The sequence below is a fragment of the Taudactylus pleione genome, unplaced genomic scaffold (genome assembly GCF_031769625.1).
Source record: "Taudactylus pleione unplaced genomic scaffold, aTauple2 ptg000311l, whole genome shotgun sequence".
Lineage (NCBI taxonomy): Eukaryota > Metazoa > Chordata > Amphibia > Anura > Myobatrachidae > Taudactylus > Taudactylus pleione.
The window spans coordinates 1714823-1731018 of record NW_028284712.1 but is presented as its reverse complement, the minus strand read 5'-3'; the positions used below and the strand labels follow the sequence as shown (position 1 = coordinate 1731018).

The following is a 16196-nucleotide window of genomic DNA, read 5'->3' as shown; positions in this document are numbered from 1 at the left end:
GAGGTGTAGGGTATTGGGGAGGGTAGGCTGAGGTGTGGGGAATTGGGGAGGGCAGGCTGAGGTGTAGGGTATTGGGGAGGGTAGGCTGAGGTGTGGGGAATTGGGGAGGACAGGCTGATGTGTGGGGAATTGGGGAGGGCAGGCTGAGGTGTGGGGTATTGGGGAGGGCAGGCTGAGGTGTGGGGTATTGGGGAGGGCAGGCTGAGGTGTGGGGTATTGGGGAGGGCAGGCTGAGGTGTGGGGTATTGGGGAGGGCAGGCTGATGTGTGGGGTATTGGGGAGGGCAGGCTGAGGTGTGGGGTATTGGGGAGGGCAGGCTGAGGTGTGGGGTATTGGGGAGGGCAGGCTGATGTGCGGGGAATTGGGGAGGACAGGCTGATGTGCGGGGAATTGGGGTGGGCAGGTTGATGTGTAGGGAATCGGGGAGGGGAGGCCGATGTGTAGAGAATTGGGGAGGGCAGGCTGATGTGTGGGGAATTGGGAAGGGCAGGCTGATGTGTGGGGAATTGGGGTGGGCAGGCTGATGTGTGGGGAATTGGGGAGGGCAGGCTGATGTGTGGGGAATTGGGGAGGGCAGGCTGATGTGTAGGGAATTGGGGAGGACAGGCTGAGGTGTAGGGAATTGGGGAGGGCAGGCTGAGGTGTAGGGTATTGGGGAGGGCAGGCTGAGGTGTAGGGTATTGGGGAGGGTAGGCTGAGGTGTGGGGAATTGGGGAGGGCAGGCTGAGGTGTAGGGTATTGGGGAGGGTAGGCTGAGGTGTGGGGAATTGGGGAGGACAGGCTGATGTGTGGGGAATTGGGGAGGGCAGGCTGAGGTGTGGGGTATTGGGGAGGGCAGGCTGAGGTGTGGGGTATTGGTGAGGGCAGGCTGAGGTGTGGGGTATTGGGGAGGGCAGGCTGAGGTGTGGGGTATTGGGGAGGGCAGGCTGAGGTGTGGGGTATTGGGGAGGGCAGGCTGATGTGTGGGGTATTGGGGAGGACAGGCTGATGTGCGGGGAATTGGGGTGGGCAGGTTGATGTGTGGGGAATCGGGGAGGGGAGGCCGATGTGTAGAGAATTGGGGAGGGCAGGCTGATGTGTGGGGAATTGGGAAGGGCAGGCTGATGTGTGGGGAATTGGGGTGGGCAGGCTGATGTGTGGGGAATTGGGGTGGGCAGGCTGATGTGTGGGGAATTGGGGAGGACAGGCTGATGTGTGGGGTATTGGGGAGGGCAGGCTAATGTGTAGGGAATTGGGGAGGGCAGGCTGATGTGTGGGGAATTGGGGAGGGCAGGCTGATGTGTAGGGAATTGGGGAGGACAGGCTGATGTGTGGGGAATTGGGGAGGGCAGGCTGAGGTGTAGGGAATTGGGGAGGGCAGGCTGAGGTGTAGGGTATTGGGGAGGGTAGGCTGAGGTGTGGGGAATTGGGGAGGACAGGCTGATGTGTAGGGAATTGGGGAGGACAGGCTGATGTGTAGGGAATTGGGGAGGGCAGGCTGATGTGTAGGGAATTGGGGTGGGCAGGCTGATGTGTGGGGAATTGGGGAGGACAGGCTGATGTGTGGGGAATTGGGGAGGGCAGGCTGATGTGTAGGGAATTGGGGAGGACAGGCTGAGGTGTAGGGAATTGGGGAGGGCAGGCTGAGGTGTAGGGTATTGGGGAGGGTAGGCTGAGGTGTGGGGAATTGGGGAGGGCAGGCTGAGGTGTAGGGTATTGGGGAGGGTAGGCTGAGGTGTGGGGAATTGGGGAGGACAGGCTGATGTGTGGGGAATTGGGGAGGGCAGGCTGATGTGTGGGGAATTGGGGAGGGCAGGCTGAGGTGTGGGGTATTGGGGAGGGCAGGCTGAGGTGTGGGGTATTGGGGAGGGCAGGCTGAGGTGTGGGGTATTGGGGAGGGCAGGCTGATGTGTGGGGTATTGGGGAGGGCAGGCTGAGGTGTGGGGTATTGGGGAGGGCAGGCTGATGTGTGGGGTATTGGGGAGGGCAGGCTGATGTGCGGGGAATTGGGGAGGACAGGCTGATGTGCGGGGAATTGGGGTGGGCAGGTTGATGTGTGGGGAATCGGGGAGGGGAGGCCGATGTGTAGAGAATTGGGGAGGGCAGGCTGATGTGTGGGGAATTGGGAAGGGCAGGCTGATGTGTGGGGAATTGGGGTGGGCAGGCTGATGTGTGGGGAATTGGGGAGGGCAGGCTGATGTGTAGGGAATTGGAGTGGGCAGGCTGATGTGTAGGGAATTGGGGAGGGCAGGCTGATGTGTAGGGAATTGGGGTGGGCAGGCTGATGTGTGGGGAATTGGGGAGGGCAGGCTGATGTGTGGGGTAATGGGAAGGGCATGCACTGTGAGATATATGCCAGTGTATGGCCACATGAAATCCGTGTTCCTGCCGTTACTCCCCTGTAAAGGAACAGGGGTAAACGTCGGGCGGCCAGATGCAGCCAACCAATGATCAGAACAGTCGGACATGTTGGAAGATTTTCCTTGCCCACCCATCCGATAATCGCTGATCGGTTGCCTCCGTACTCTATACCAGAGGTTTCCAATCCGCCATTACAGTCCAGGTTTTAAGGATATCCATGTTTGAGACCAGATGGTTAAATCAAATCAGATTGTCTTTTGTACTAATTAAGTCACCTATGCTCAACCTTGGACATCCTTAAAACGTGGCCTTTAATGGGGGTGTTGGGGAAACTCTGCTCTATATTATTATCGGCCCAATCCACCAATAATCTGCAGTCAGCCGAGAACTGCATAATGTACGCTCGGCTTTAGGAATGAATGTGCTGCATCTTTTAAAGTGTGGCATTTATTAATGACTACATCAGTGCTACAGCTCGGTGGCCTGGCATACATGATCGGTAAGGGCTTCTCGAGAATCAGGTTGGCACCCCAGCTTTAGAGGGCGAACGAGGTAAAGAAATGTTACAGTTACTTATCACCAGATGAGCGCATCTAGAGGAGTATAAATAGCACCCTTAATAATGAAGAAAAGGTGGACAAAGCCACTCTATAAACATAATACACGGTATGTGATCGTAAAGAACTAAACATAGTATATTGTACACATGAAATAGAACAGTCAAACGATGGAAAAAAAAATATTAAAAGTATAGTATACAATAACTTTTCACAATAGAACTGGCTTAAACATTAGATAGATATGATTACAGCCTCCAGTATTCCTGATAAAACACAGAATTATATACCAGTATAATAGCTTTCTCACACCTCTGCATTAGGTGATTAAAGCTTATTTGATCCTATGTTTGAACATGCAATAATTGTCAGACTGTTGTGATTGGCACAATACACAATTGTCATTGTTAGTACCGGTCTGTGTACTGGTGATCACTGAGTATCAATCAATTCAATGGATGAGGTGGAACTCAAACGATGTAACAGATAACGGACAATAGTGTCGGAATGTCGACGTCCACTCCGTCTACACTATACACCATGGTCCACGATATCTCCCTGTGTATAAATGGATTTGCACTTGGCTCATTAATGATGATAATCCCATATAGTGTAAGAACTTGTTCCGCCGTGCACAAAATGATGTTTGGTATAAACCAGCCTGACCTGCTCCTGTGTTATTTATCTACCTGTATTTGCTTTCTCTTTTATATTGTGTATTTTTTTTAGATTTGTCCACATACTTTTCATCATTATTAAGGGTGCTATATACTATATAATATGTCTGCATAGCAGGACGTGCTGGGACAGTTCCCCAATAGTCGGGAGCCAAATGTTGGGCCTCCTCAGAACTAGGGGGGAGATTTATCAGAGCTTGGAGAGAGATAAAGTACCAACCAATCAGCTCCTAACTGTCATTTTTCAAGCACAGCCTATAAATTGACAGGAGCTGATTGTTTCCAAGGCTTAGTACATCTCCCCTATCTCTCTCCAAGCTATGATCAATGTGCGGTTCAGTTTTAGTCGGATATGTACGGTTCTCATAAACGGCGTCATATTGGCTAAGCGGCTCTCGCGTGTTTTGGATAGCCAATAAGATAAATTCCAAACTATTCCAAACTTGCGCTAATTTGGCGATAAGAACCGTATAAAACCGAACCCGCACATCTTATGTGCTACTGTACATTACTATTATTGTCTTTGCTGTGTAAGGTGCTGTAGCGCTGGTCAGCGGGCAGTTTAAGTTCAGAACATAATATTTGTAGGCTCAGGGCCAATGTTGACGATTGTTAAAGAAAAAGGAAAGAGAAAAAAAAGACTTGTTCCAGATAATGAACTGAGGGTCTCATTCAGACCCGCTCGCAAGCGCCTATGCGTTCCCGACGGAAAGCCTGCCGTTTGGGGACGGCCCCACTGACATCACTCGTGATGTCAGTGGTGAGCTTCCGGCTCTAATAGAGCCGAAAGCTCACTGGGGCTTGCTGTAGACGAGACCCTACCACAAGTGTCTCGTCGCAAGCCCCGATGGTCGCGATGGTCTTGACCATCGCGACCATCAGCCTGGCCGCACGCTAAAGGTGTGGGTGGTCACCCACAGCCTAGCGAGCGGCCAGGAGGCCGGCTCTGAACGTAGAAGCGGCCGCCCTCATTCAGAGCGAGCGCTCGCATTTTGCGAGCGGCTCTGAATGAGGTCCTGAGTCTGAGCCCCACTTGCCTAAATTTTTGTTTATAAAGATAGTCTTAGAACTGTATTGTATCTCACTTTATGGGGTCAATTCAGTTAGATGCATGGGGGGCAAGTTTCTGTCATAACGGTGTGAAAACATCACCGCAGCTAGTCCCCCTCGTGGCACGATCTCGCCCCGGACTTGCATTTTTTTGTACATTACGCTATGGGACTGCACACAAAAACCTGCAAGTCCGGCGATACCGTAAGTGCGGCATATAGCTGCACTTACTTGTGTCCCTGAACTTTGCTGAATTAACTTGAGCAACGCACCATGGCCCTGATTCAGAGCCGGACGCTCTGACAGAGAGCGCCCGCTCTGAATCACGGCCGGGCTTTTTTTTTTTTTTTTAGGAATGACCACCCACAGCTATAGCGAGCGGCCAGGAAGATGGTCGCAATGGTCTTGACCATCGGGCTTGCAACGAGATCCTTGTGGTAGGGTCTCGTTGCCGCAAGCCCCAGAGAGATTTCAGCTCAAACATCGACAGCACGCACCCTTTGGTACGAGACCCGGAGCGACAGCTTGCCCATCGCTATCCGGGTCTCACGCATGCGCACGATGGAGCCGGCTCCGTCGTGCGCATGCGCTCTGGGCCACCATCGACCCGGTTGCGAGCGCTCAACCCTTGCAACCTGGTCTGAATCAGGCCCCATGTTCCCAGTGAGCTGAATATGGGTTTGGCCCTCTGCTGTGGGCAGATGATGAAAGGTGTTTACATGTGTAATCTGTGGACTATCCCATGGATATTAATCCTTTATCTCTGATTAGGCCCAGCATCATGTCTAGATGGGCGACAAGACTGACAGCACGATGGCTTCTCACATAGAGAAAATCACTCTGGGCATCAGCAAGATCTTAGGTGAGAAATTGGCGTGCTCCGGGTTTATATCGGTGGCATAGTGTCGCTTTCTGCCATCTGCGAGTATATACAGTGATGCGCATTTTAGAGTTCAAAAAAGTTAACACAATTATAATAATTGAAATAAGGAATAGCTGCTCCTCCTGCAGGATCCTTACCAGCAAATGGATCTGAAGAACAGATATGAAGACAGCAGGAAGGTGCTCACAGAGCAGTAGTAATGTGCGTACATTGAAATGAATAAATCTAACTTATTGGTGCATACGGTCAGATGAACGATTGAACGATTTTATTCTGTTTTAAAATGAATGGAATCGTCCAAATCTGACTGCAAACACATCAGATGTCAGATATCGTTATCTGATCATCGGGAACGCGCACCGTTCATCGTTGCAGGCTCACATGTCAGATTTTCTTTCAGATATGAACGATTTTTAAAATCGTTATTGTTGAGGTCTCACAGAAAATCTGACCGTGTGTATGCACCATTATCTGTCGTCTTTGACACTTTAAATATGTATGTAATGTCGTCTCGCGCCATGAAGCCAGGCAAGGGGGTTAGAGAACAATGGCGGGAATTTCCTTGCTCTTGCTGATCCAGTCCCAGCAGGAGGAGGCAGACAGCCAGTGGGCCTGAGGAAGAGGTTGGTGAACCTGCCGTACTGCCAGAGCCTGGGTAACTTGGCTTTTGAGGCCATAACTGAAATTACAAGGGGGAATTTTGGAGGCTGCGTTTCTCGGACCTCAGATATCTTTCACTTTGATACGAGATCAGATGTCTGTCCTTGATGACGTTTTACCTGAAAACTGCAGTGTTTCCACCAGTAGGGTAGTAGACGTTCAGAGCTAGTCAGTCACCTATCAGCAGGCTGATCCGTGGTAGGTCCATCAAGCCTAGACCAGTTTCAGAAGGCCAGCGATCTGCCGGAACAAACGCCCTCTGCAAACAGACTGGCTGGGTACACACTGGCCGATATTTCTTAAGCTGCCTATCCACTAGACGATATTGAAAGGCGATTGCACGATAACGACGTCGTTATCGTGCAATCGCTTGAATATCGTCCGCAAATAGGGCACTTTAAAGTCGGAAACGACCAGCGATGCGCACGCCCGCTGGTCGTCTCCGACATCTATCATCGGGTACACATGGTGGTCAACCTGACGATAACGTCAGGTTCAGCATGTTGCCAGATGATTGATGAGCCTGTACTGAACGACTGATCGTTCGGTGCAGGCTCATAACAGACATAGAAACGACAGCACGATTGCAATGTCCTAATCGTGCAGTCATTTCTATGGTCTGCTGGTGGATGGGCAGCATAGGTTCACAACAGCCCAGCACACGCTGCTGCGTGCTGGGCTGCACTGGGAGACTGTCCAAGGCTGCTAAAGCAGCAGCCGGAGAGTCTCCTACGCCAAAGGTGGGGGAGCGATCACTCTGACACATTGGCTGTGCGCCACAGCTCGCAGCGCCGCAAATGTTTTTTTTCTTTTTTTTCTCGAGGAAGGCGTGGCCACGAGTGGTGCGATTAGGCCACGCCCCCTACCCGCCCCCAGGCCGGCTCAGCATGCAGATGATGGTCCTTCAGTGAGTATGAACGACCATCATCTGCAGATATATCGCTAAAGTGTGTACCCACCAGCAATTCTAATGAACAGATATAAGAGCTTAAGAGGGGTATTCAATATGAAACGTTAACCTCGCCGTCGAAGTTTTCACTGCACATCGGAGCTCTTGCCGGCGAAAAAGTATCGTGCGCGCCTCCGATTATTAGTATTCAATATGAAATCGGCGAAAACAGCACCCGGCGAATGTGAAATCAGTGAAAACTTCGCTGATTTTTGGGGAAATGACCCTAACACCCCCAAAAAGATGCTCTGACGTATGGGATCACTCTGGATACCCCCGATTAGCCCTGCTGAAGGTTTTTGGGGTCTTTAAACGGGTTCGATAGCTGCTATTTTGGGGATTTGGGATGATGGTGAAGAATAGTATTTAGAAGTTTTTATGCAGAATATAAGTCGTCCCAGCAAATTTGGGGTACTTGAAAATGTGGGTGAGCATATTTAAAAGTTGCTAAATTGAAGTTTTAAAAACGTAAAAAATCCACCTGCCGCAAACACCTGCAATGAAAAAAACACCTGGGGCATACTCGGGGACCCCCCTAGATTGTAGTTCGCTAGTTTTTAACTTTGTACCCCCAAATTTTTTTTTCCGCCCCCAGAATGAAAGTGCTTTTTTGGAGGTCCTCTGAGGTATTTTTTTTTTTTATTTTTTGACACAGTTTACCTTAAGGGGACTGTCTGAAGGTTGCAGGGTGGTTTCCGAAATGTTGCACCCCAATTCTGCAATTATTGTCGCCACCCATTCCTTGGTGATACTTTTCCGCAGGGTCGAATACAATTTACTTTTCGCACCGGCGAAAAGTGTTCAAATTGAATACGGTGTAAAAGTAAAACCGGCGAAAATGACGTCATCCGAGCGAAAACCTCGCAAAAACGGCGTTTTCGCTCCATATTGAATACCCCTATTAATGTTATCAGTTGCCTTTGGCAAAAAATAGTGAAACTTTATTAATAGAACTAGTGGCCTATGGATCAGCGGTGATGCCAGCTAGACGTTTATCGTTGTATACAATGTGTAACTGTGTCCCTGTGTCTCAGAGTCGTCTCCAGGTGTGACCGAAGTGAAGTTTGAGGAGATCCCTCCTGCCGAGCGCCACATGATTGTCTCCTGGGAGCAGGTAGGTGTGACATCATATTTGTGCGACATCAATTCCTATGTATGAGGGATAACCTTTCCCTGCGTGCGGGAGGGGTGGCCCTGCCCCCCGCGTGTGGGAAGGATAACGACCAGCGATTGACAAAGATGTTCTATGGAGGCAGTGGGCTGTGCGTAGGTACTGAGGGCCTGATTCAGACCCGTTCGCTAGGCTGCGTTCGCACGTAGCCTGCCGATGTTTGCAGTCTGCACATGTGTTCAAGACGCAGCTCACGCTCGCGCGAACCGATCACAGCCTGTACACAGACGCTCCGCAAGCATGAGTGACAGGACGTGCCGTTTGTGAGTGGTGACCGGTTGGTCGATGGTAACGGGGGTGTGGTGGTGCGAATGCAGGCGTGTCTGTACGTATGAACGCCGTTTCAGGGGCGTGCATAATTGAGACGCAGCGTCAGCGTACACGTCACATGGCTGAATTACACACAGCAGCACTCGCAGTGCTTGCAGTAGGGTATGGTCATCCACAAGTGCTGCGTATGGCTCCAATGTTACCGATTGTTTAATACACTTCCTGGAGATGACGTATGTTACTAAGGGAAAGTGGGCGTCTTGTGTCAGGCTGGTGGGCGTCTAATTTCATACTGCGATCGCACGGCAATACATAGCAGGCGTACTAATGTCTTGCTAACGATCGCGGGATTTGCATACTCTGGCTGCTGACGGCTGCGTGCCAGTGCCGGCTCCAGGGGTTAGAGCACCCTGTGCCGGCTCTAAAGAGGGCGCCCTCTTAAGAGCCGAAAATGGAGGGGTGGCCTAATTACCATATGACACGCCCCCTATGTGACGTTATTTGGAGGCATAATAACGTCAGGCTGGGGGGCGCCTCACTAGCTGGGCTTCCCCCAGCCCTCTCCCATCACTGAATGTGCACAGCATCCATTCAGACTCCGGGGTCCTGCACGACTGCGGCGGTGGGGGTTCCCAACCCCCCGATTAGACCACCCACTGGGGGCCACTCCTGCCCACGGGTGGAACAGCGGGACAGTACCGCTGAAATCGGGATGTTGGGAAGGGGTACGCCCTCTATGGGTGTTCGCACTGGTCGAACACCCCTAGAGCCGGCCCTGCTGCGTGTGAACGGGTCTGAATCAGGCCCTGAGATTCCAAGGAACCCAAATGAAGGTTTATAATGGACAAAGGATGGAATTGTATCTGAAAACAGGGCCTGATTCAGAGCCGCTTGTAAGCGGCCGCTCGTTCGCTCTGAGCGATGTTCGCACTACTGCGCATGCGTATGGGTCGTAATGCGCATGCACAAACCAGTCATTGCGGTCGGAAATCATGCGCTCGCAAAACAGCGAGGGGCTGCTAATTTGATTGACAGAATGTACCGTTTGTGGGTGGTAACGGGGGAAGGTGCTTGAAAACGGGGGAGTGGCGATCCGAACGCAGGCGTGCCTAACGGTACAAAGGGTGTTTAATGGGAGTGCATAATTAGTAAAGGAGCGTCATCGACCACGTCACTTGGTTGTCTTTTAGCCTGAACTGCTCGCAGTGATAGCGGTAAGAAAAAGCTACCACAAGCACTGCGAGCAGTTCAGATGCCTTTCGATGTTCCCGATTAATCTAATAAATACCAGAGATGACGTGTGTTGCGAACGACAAAGGGGCGTCTTTACAAAATAGCGATCGCATTTTTCGTTTGCTCGCTCAGACATAGAGGCGTCAACAAAGCGCAAAGAGCGAGCGCTCTATTTAAATAGCCGGCCCCTTTTTTGGAACGACCGTCCGCAAATAGCGTCCGGGTCTGAATCGGAAGATTAAGATTCCTTTAAATTATAAACTAAGAATTGGGGATTGTTCTCATGAAGGCAAAAAGCATCTCTTGTTGTCACTAACGCGCCTCTTTCTTATCTACCCGAGAAACTGGCCCCACCACCCTGTGTCACCCAATGATGGTGCTGCAATAGAATCTATAATGATCTGTTTTATGTTGCTAGAGTGACTTAATGTGACCGTCAGTCCTGAAAGCATAGGTGGTGTCACATGAGGATAGTGTGTAATGTCAGTGTATGCCACAGGGGGGCGCAAATGGCTCACAGTACAGTATAATCCTGGGCCCTGAAACCATTCTCTTCTATTCCTTCCATAGCACTGTATTCTACTGCATTAAGAAGCTCATACAGAGCCGCTCTCATCCAGTGTATGCAAATTCGGCAAAGTGACGCCACGGCGGCGCTCGCTCGAAAAGGCATTAGCACGCCCACTTTGGCTGTGCGAGCGATCGCTCTGTGTATGCAGACACCCATTAGCCTATGGTGAGACACCCACTAGCGCACGTCATCTCCAGGAAGTGTTTTAAAACATTGGTACATCAAGGACCATCGGAAGCGATCGCAGCGCTTGTGGTTGCCTTACCCTACCGCAAGCACTGCGAGGACTTCAGTGTAAAAAACAGGCATGTGACGTGTAGTATGACGCTGCCTGTTAATTATGCACGCCTCTACAAACGGCATTGGAACACTCAGGCACGCGTTCGCACCTCCACACCCCCGTTATTAGTGTCCTGCCCCTGTTACCACCCACAAACGGCCTCTCCTGTCACTCATTACACTGGACTGTCTTTGCTGGGCGAGCGAGTGGTTTGCGATCGCACAGAGTAGTTCACGCATGTGCAGAACGAAGCGTGCGCATGCGCGTTCGCATACCATCGGGCCGTTTGCGAGCAGCTCTGAATCAGGTCCTAAGTGTAAATGTATCAAATAATGTTTACAATATTTGTGAGCGAAAAAAGGAATTATTCTTTATTAACAGCATCGTGAAAGGCAAAGTTACCAAACATAACAGCAGAGAGTGGTGTATGTGCTGCTCTGTGATACGTTTATACTGACCCTGAGTGTTTATTCAGAGCCCCCTCCTAAGATCGTTTACATCAGCCCCGTACATGGCCTTTATATAGTGGGGGGAGATATCTATGGATCGGTCCCCATCCTATTGTTGGTAGATACTGTAGAGTGTCTCTAGCCTTGGCTGGCCGTATGGAGTGCCGTAGGTTACCGTCCCAATGACGAATCATGAGATACAGAAGATATGTCACATTGTATTGCATGTAATGTGCAGATAAGTACACGTTATTGTTCCCTGGTATCATCATCTGTGAGAGGCCGCCCCCCTCGGTGGAGTTATGGGGTCAGTTGTGCATAGGAAGTGTTTGGCTGCTGTAACCGCTATCTTCTGCATTATCCCATTCGGTCAGTGTGCGTGTTTGGTAATGAATGTTCCCTGCCTGTACAGAAGCACTCCTGTCTGTTACCAGATGACTTGAAGAACTTCTATCTAATGACGGACGGCTTCCAGCTCTCCTGGTCTGTGAAACTGGACGGTGAGTTTATTGCTCTTTATTCTGTCACTTTACGGTATATTACCTCCTAGCCCCCACCAGCAGATAGTTCTGGAGTGTGCTGTTACTATCCCGTGCAGTGTACTGTTACTATCCCATGCAGTGTACTGTTACTATCCCGTGCAGTGTGCTGTTACTATCCCATGCAGTGTTACTGTTACTATCCCGTGCAGTGTGCTGTTACTATCCCATGCAGTGTTACTGTTACTATCCCGTGCAGTGTACTGTTACTATCCCGTGCAGTGTGCTGTTACTATCCCGTGCAGTGTGCTGTTACTATCCCGTGCAGTGTGCTGTTACTATCCCGTGCAGTGTGCTGTTACTATCCCATGCAGTGTACTGTTACTATCCCGTGCAGTGTGCTGTTACTATCCCATGCAGTGTTACTGTTACTATCCCGTGCAGTGTACTGTTACTATCCCGTGCAGTGTGCTGTTACTATCCCGTGCAGTGTGCTGTTACTATCCCGTGCAGTGTGCTGTTACTATCCCGTGCAGTGTACTGTTACTATCCCGTGCAGTGTGCTGTTACTATCCCGTGCAGTGTACTGTTACTATCCCGCACTGTAATGTACTGTTATTATTCCGTGCAGTGTACTGTTACTATCCAGTGCAGTGTTACTGTTATATCCCGTGCAGTGTGCTGTTACTATCCCGTGCAGTGTTACTGTTACTATCCAGTGCAGTCTGCTGTTACTATCCCGCACTGCAGTGTACTGTTACTATTCCGTGCAGTTTTACTGTTACTATCCAGTGCAGTGTGCTGTTACTATCCCGTGCAGTGTTACTGTTACTATCCAGTGCAGTGTGCTGTTACTATCCCGCTCAGTGTGCTTCTACTATCCCACGCAGTGTAACTCTTACTATCCCGCGTAGTGTAACTGTTACTATCCCGCGCAGTGTACTGTTACTATCCTGTGCAGTGTGCTGTTACTATCCCGTGCAGTGTTACTGTTACTATCCCGTGCAGTGTGCTGTTACTATCCCGTGCAGTGTGCTGTTACTATCCCGTGCAGTGTGCTGTTACTATCCCGTGTAGTGTGCTGTTACTATCCCGTGCAGTGTTACTGTTACTATCCTGTGCAGTGTGCTGTTACTATCCTGTGCAGTGTAGTTACTATCCCGTGCAGTGTAACTGTTACTGTCCCGTGCAGTGTGCAGTTACTAGCCAGTGCAGTGTACTGTTACTATCACGTGCAGTGTAGTTACTATCCCGTGCAGTGTAACTGTTACTGTCCCGTGCAGTGTGCATTTACTAGCCAGTGCAGTGTACTGTTATCCCGTGCAGTGTGCTGTTACTATCCCATGCAGTGTGCTGTTACTATCCCTTGCAGTGTATTGTTACTATCCCGTGCAGTGTGGCTTTCTCCCATCACATGGTTACTAAGCACAAATCCCGTGCTGTTACTATCCCATGCAGTGTTACTGTTACTGTCCCGTGCAGTGTGCTGTTACTATCCCCTGCAGTGTGCTGTTAATATCCTGTGCAGTGTGCTGTTACTATCCCGTGCAGTGTACTGTTACTATCCCGTGCAGTGTGCTGTTACTATCCCGTGCAGTGTTACTGTTACTATCCCGTGCAGTGTGCTGTTACTATCCCGTGCAGTGTTACAGTTACTATCCAGTGCAGTGTTACTGTTACCATACAGTGCAGTGTTACTGTTACTATCCTGTGCAGTGTGCTGTTACTATCCCGTGCCGTGTAACTGTTACTGTCCCGTGCAGTGTGCAGTTACTAGCCCGTGCAGTGTACTGTTACTATCCCGTGCAGTATGCTGTTACTATCCCGTGCAGTGTACTGTTACTATCCCGTGCAGTGTGCTGTTACTATCCCGTGCAGTGTGCTGTTACTATTCCGCGCAGTGTACTGTTACTATCCCGCGCAGTGTGCTGTTACTATCCCATGCAGTGTTACTGTTACTATCCCCTGCAGTGTTACTGTTACTATCCCCTGCAGTGTGCTGTTACTATCCCCTGCAGTATGCTGTTACTATCCCCTGCAGTGTACTGTTACTATTCCGTTCAGTGTACTGTTACTATCCCGCGCAGTATGCTGTTACTATCCCGTGCAGTGTACTGTTACTATCCCCTGCAGTGTGCTGTTACTATCCCGTGCAGTGTTACTGTTACTATCCAGTGCAGTGTGCTGTTACTATCCCGCACTACAGTGTACTGTTACTATCCCGTGCAGTGTTACTGTTTCTATCCCGCGCAGTATGCTGTTACTATCCCGTGCAGTGTACTGTTACTATCCCGTGCAGTGTACTGTTACTATCCCATGCAGTGTACTGTTACTATCCCGTGCAGTGTGCTGTTACTATCCCGTGCAGTGTGCTGTTACTATCCCGTGCAGTGTGCTGTTACTATCCCGTGCAGTGTATTGTTACTATCCCGTGCAGTGTACTGTTACTATCCCGTGCAGTGTGCTGTTACTATCCCGTGCAGTGTACTGTTACTATCCCGTGCAGTGTTACTGTTTCTATCCCGCGCAGTATGCTGTTACTATCCCGTGCAGTGTACTGTTACTATCCCGTGCAGTGTACTGTTACTATCCCATGCAGTGTACTGTTACTATCCCGTGCAGTGTGCTGTTACTATCCCGTGCAGTGTGCTGTTACTATCCCGTGCAGTGTGCTGTTACTATCCCATGCAGTGTTACTGTTACTATCCCGTGCAGTGTGCTGTTACTATTCCGTGCAGTGTACTGTTACTATCCCGCGCAGTGTGCTGTTACTATCCCATGCAGTGTTACTGTTACTATCCCCTGCAGTGTTACTGTTACTATCCCATGCAGTGTGCTGTTACTATCCCCTGCAGTGTGCTGTTACTATCCCGTGCAGTGTACTGTTACTATTCCGTGCAGTGTACTGTTACTATCCCGTGCAGTGTGCTGTTACTATCCCGCGCAGTATGCTGTTACTATCCCGTGCAGTGTACTGTTACTATCCCCTGCAGTGTTACTGTTACTATCCCCTGCAGTGTGCTGTTACTATCCCCTGCAGTGTGCTGTTACTATCCTGTGCAGTGTACTGTTACTATTCCGTGCAGTGTACTGTTACTATCCCGCGCAGTATGCTGTTACTATCCCGTGCAGTGTGGCTTTCTCCCATCACATGGTTACTAAGCACAAATCCCGTGCTGTTACTATCCCATGCAGTGTTACTGTTACTATCCCGTGCAGTGTGCTGTTACTATTCCGTGCAGTGTACTGTTACTATCCCGCGCAGTGTGCTGTTACTATCCCATGCAGTGTTACTGTTACTATCCCGTGCAGTGTATTGTTACTATCCCGTGCAGTGTGCTGTTACTATCCCATGCAGTGTTACTGTTACTATCCAGTGCAGTGTGCTGTTACTATCCTGCACTGCAGTGTACTGTTACTATTCCGTGCAGTGTTACTGTTACTATCCCGTGCAGTGTGCTGTTACTATCCCGTGCAGTGTGCTGTTACTATTCCGCGCAGTGTGCTGTTACTATTCCGCGCAGTGTACTGTTACTATCCCGCGCAGTATGCTGTTACTATACCGTGCAGTGTACTGTTACTATCCCGTGCAGTGTACTGTTACTATCCCATGCAGTGTACTGTTACTATCCCGTGCAGTGTGCTGTTACTATCCCGTGCAGTGTACTGTTACTATCCCGTGCAGTGTTACTGTTTCTATCCCGCGCAGTATGCTGTTACTATCCCGTGCAGTGTGCTGTCACTATCCCTTGCAGTGTATTGTTACTATCCTGTGCAGTGTGGCTTTCTCCCATCACATGGTTACTAAGCACAAATCCCGTGCTGTTACTATCCCATGCAGTGTTACTGTTACTGTCCTGTGCAGTGTGCTCTTACTATCCCATGCAGTGTGCTGTTACTGTCCCGTGCAGTGTGCTGTTACTATCCCGTGCAGTGTGCTGTTACTATCCCTTGCAGTGTATTGTTACTATCCTGTGCAGTGTGGCTTTCTCTCATCACATGGTTACTAAGCACAAATCCCGTGCTGTTACTATCCCATGCAGTGTTACTGTTACTGTCCTGTGCAGTGTGCTCTTACTATCCCATGCAGTGTGCTGTTACTGTCCCGTGCAGTGTGCTGTTACTATCCCGTGCAGTGTATTGTTACTATCCCGTGCAGTGTACTGTTACTATCCCGTGCAGTGTGCTGTTACTATCCCGTGCAGTGTACTGTTACTATCCCGTGCAGTGTTACTGTTTCTATCCCGCGCAGTATGCTGTTACTATCCCGTGCAGTGTACTGTTACTATCCCGTGCAGTGTACTGTTACTATCCCATGCAGTGTACTGTTACTATCCCGTGCAGTGTGCTGTTACTATCCCGTGCAGTGTGCTGTTACTATCCCGTGCAGTGTGCTGTTACTATCCCATGCAGTGTTACTGTTACTATCCCGTGCAGTGTGCTGTTACTATTCCGTGCAGTGTACTGTTACTATCCCGCGCAGTGTGCTGTTACTATCCCATGCAGTGTTACTGTTACTATCCCCTGCAGTGTTACTGTTACTATCCCATGCAGTGTGCTGTTACTATCCCCTGCAGTGTGCTGTTACTATCCCGTGCAGTGTACTGTTACTATTCCGTGCAGTGTA

At 50.0% G+C, this 16196-nt stretch overlaps 1 protein-coding gene across 2 annotated transcripts in view; it reads left to right on the top strand.

Moving 5' to 3' along the window:
• The window catches only part of LOC148511344 (tubulin polyglutamylase complex subunit 2-like), a 42044-nt gene that overhangs the window by 4871 nt on the left and 20977 nt on the right, over positions 1–16196 (top strand). Inside the window, exons 1-4 of one of the 2 annotated variants that reach the window (XM_088442413.1) lie at positions 2289–2892; positions 5396–5486; positions 8151–8230; positions 11503–11590. In XM_088442413.1, coding sequence (XP_088298539.1) covers positions 5414–5486; positions 8151–8230; positions 11503–11590 — 241 coding nt within the window. In that variant the 5' untranslated portion in view covers positions 2289–2892; positions 5396–5413. Of the gene's footprint in view, positions 1–2288; positions 2893–5395; positions 5487–8150; positions 8231–11502; positions 11591–16196 lie in introns of those variants that run through there. The other variant, XM_088442411.1, reaches the window with a different exon arrangement.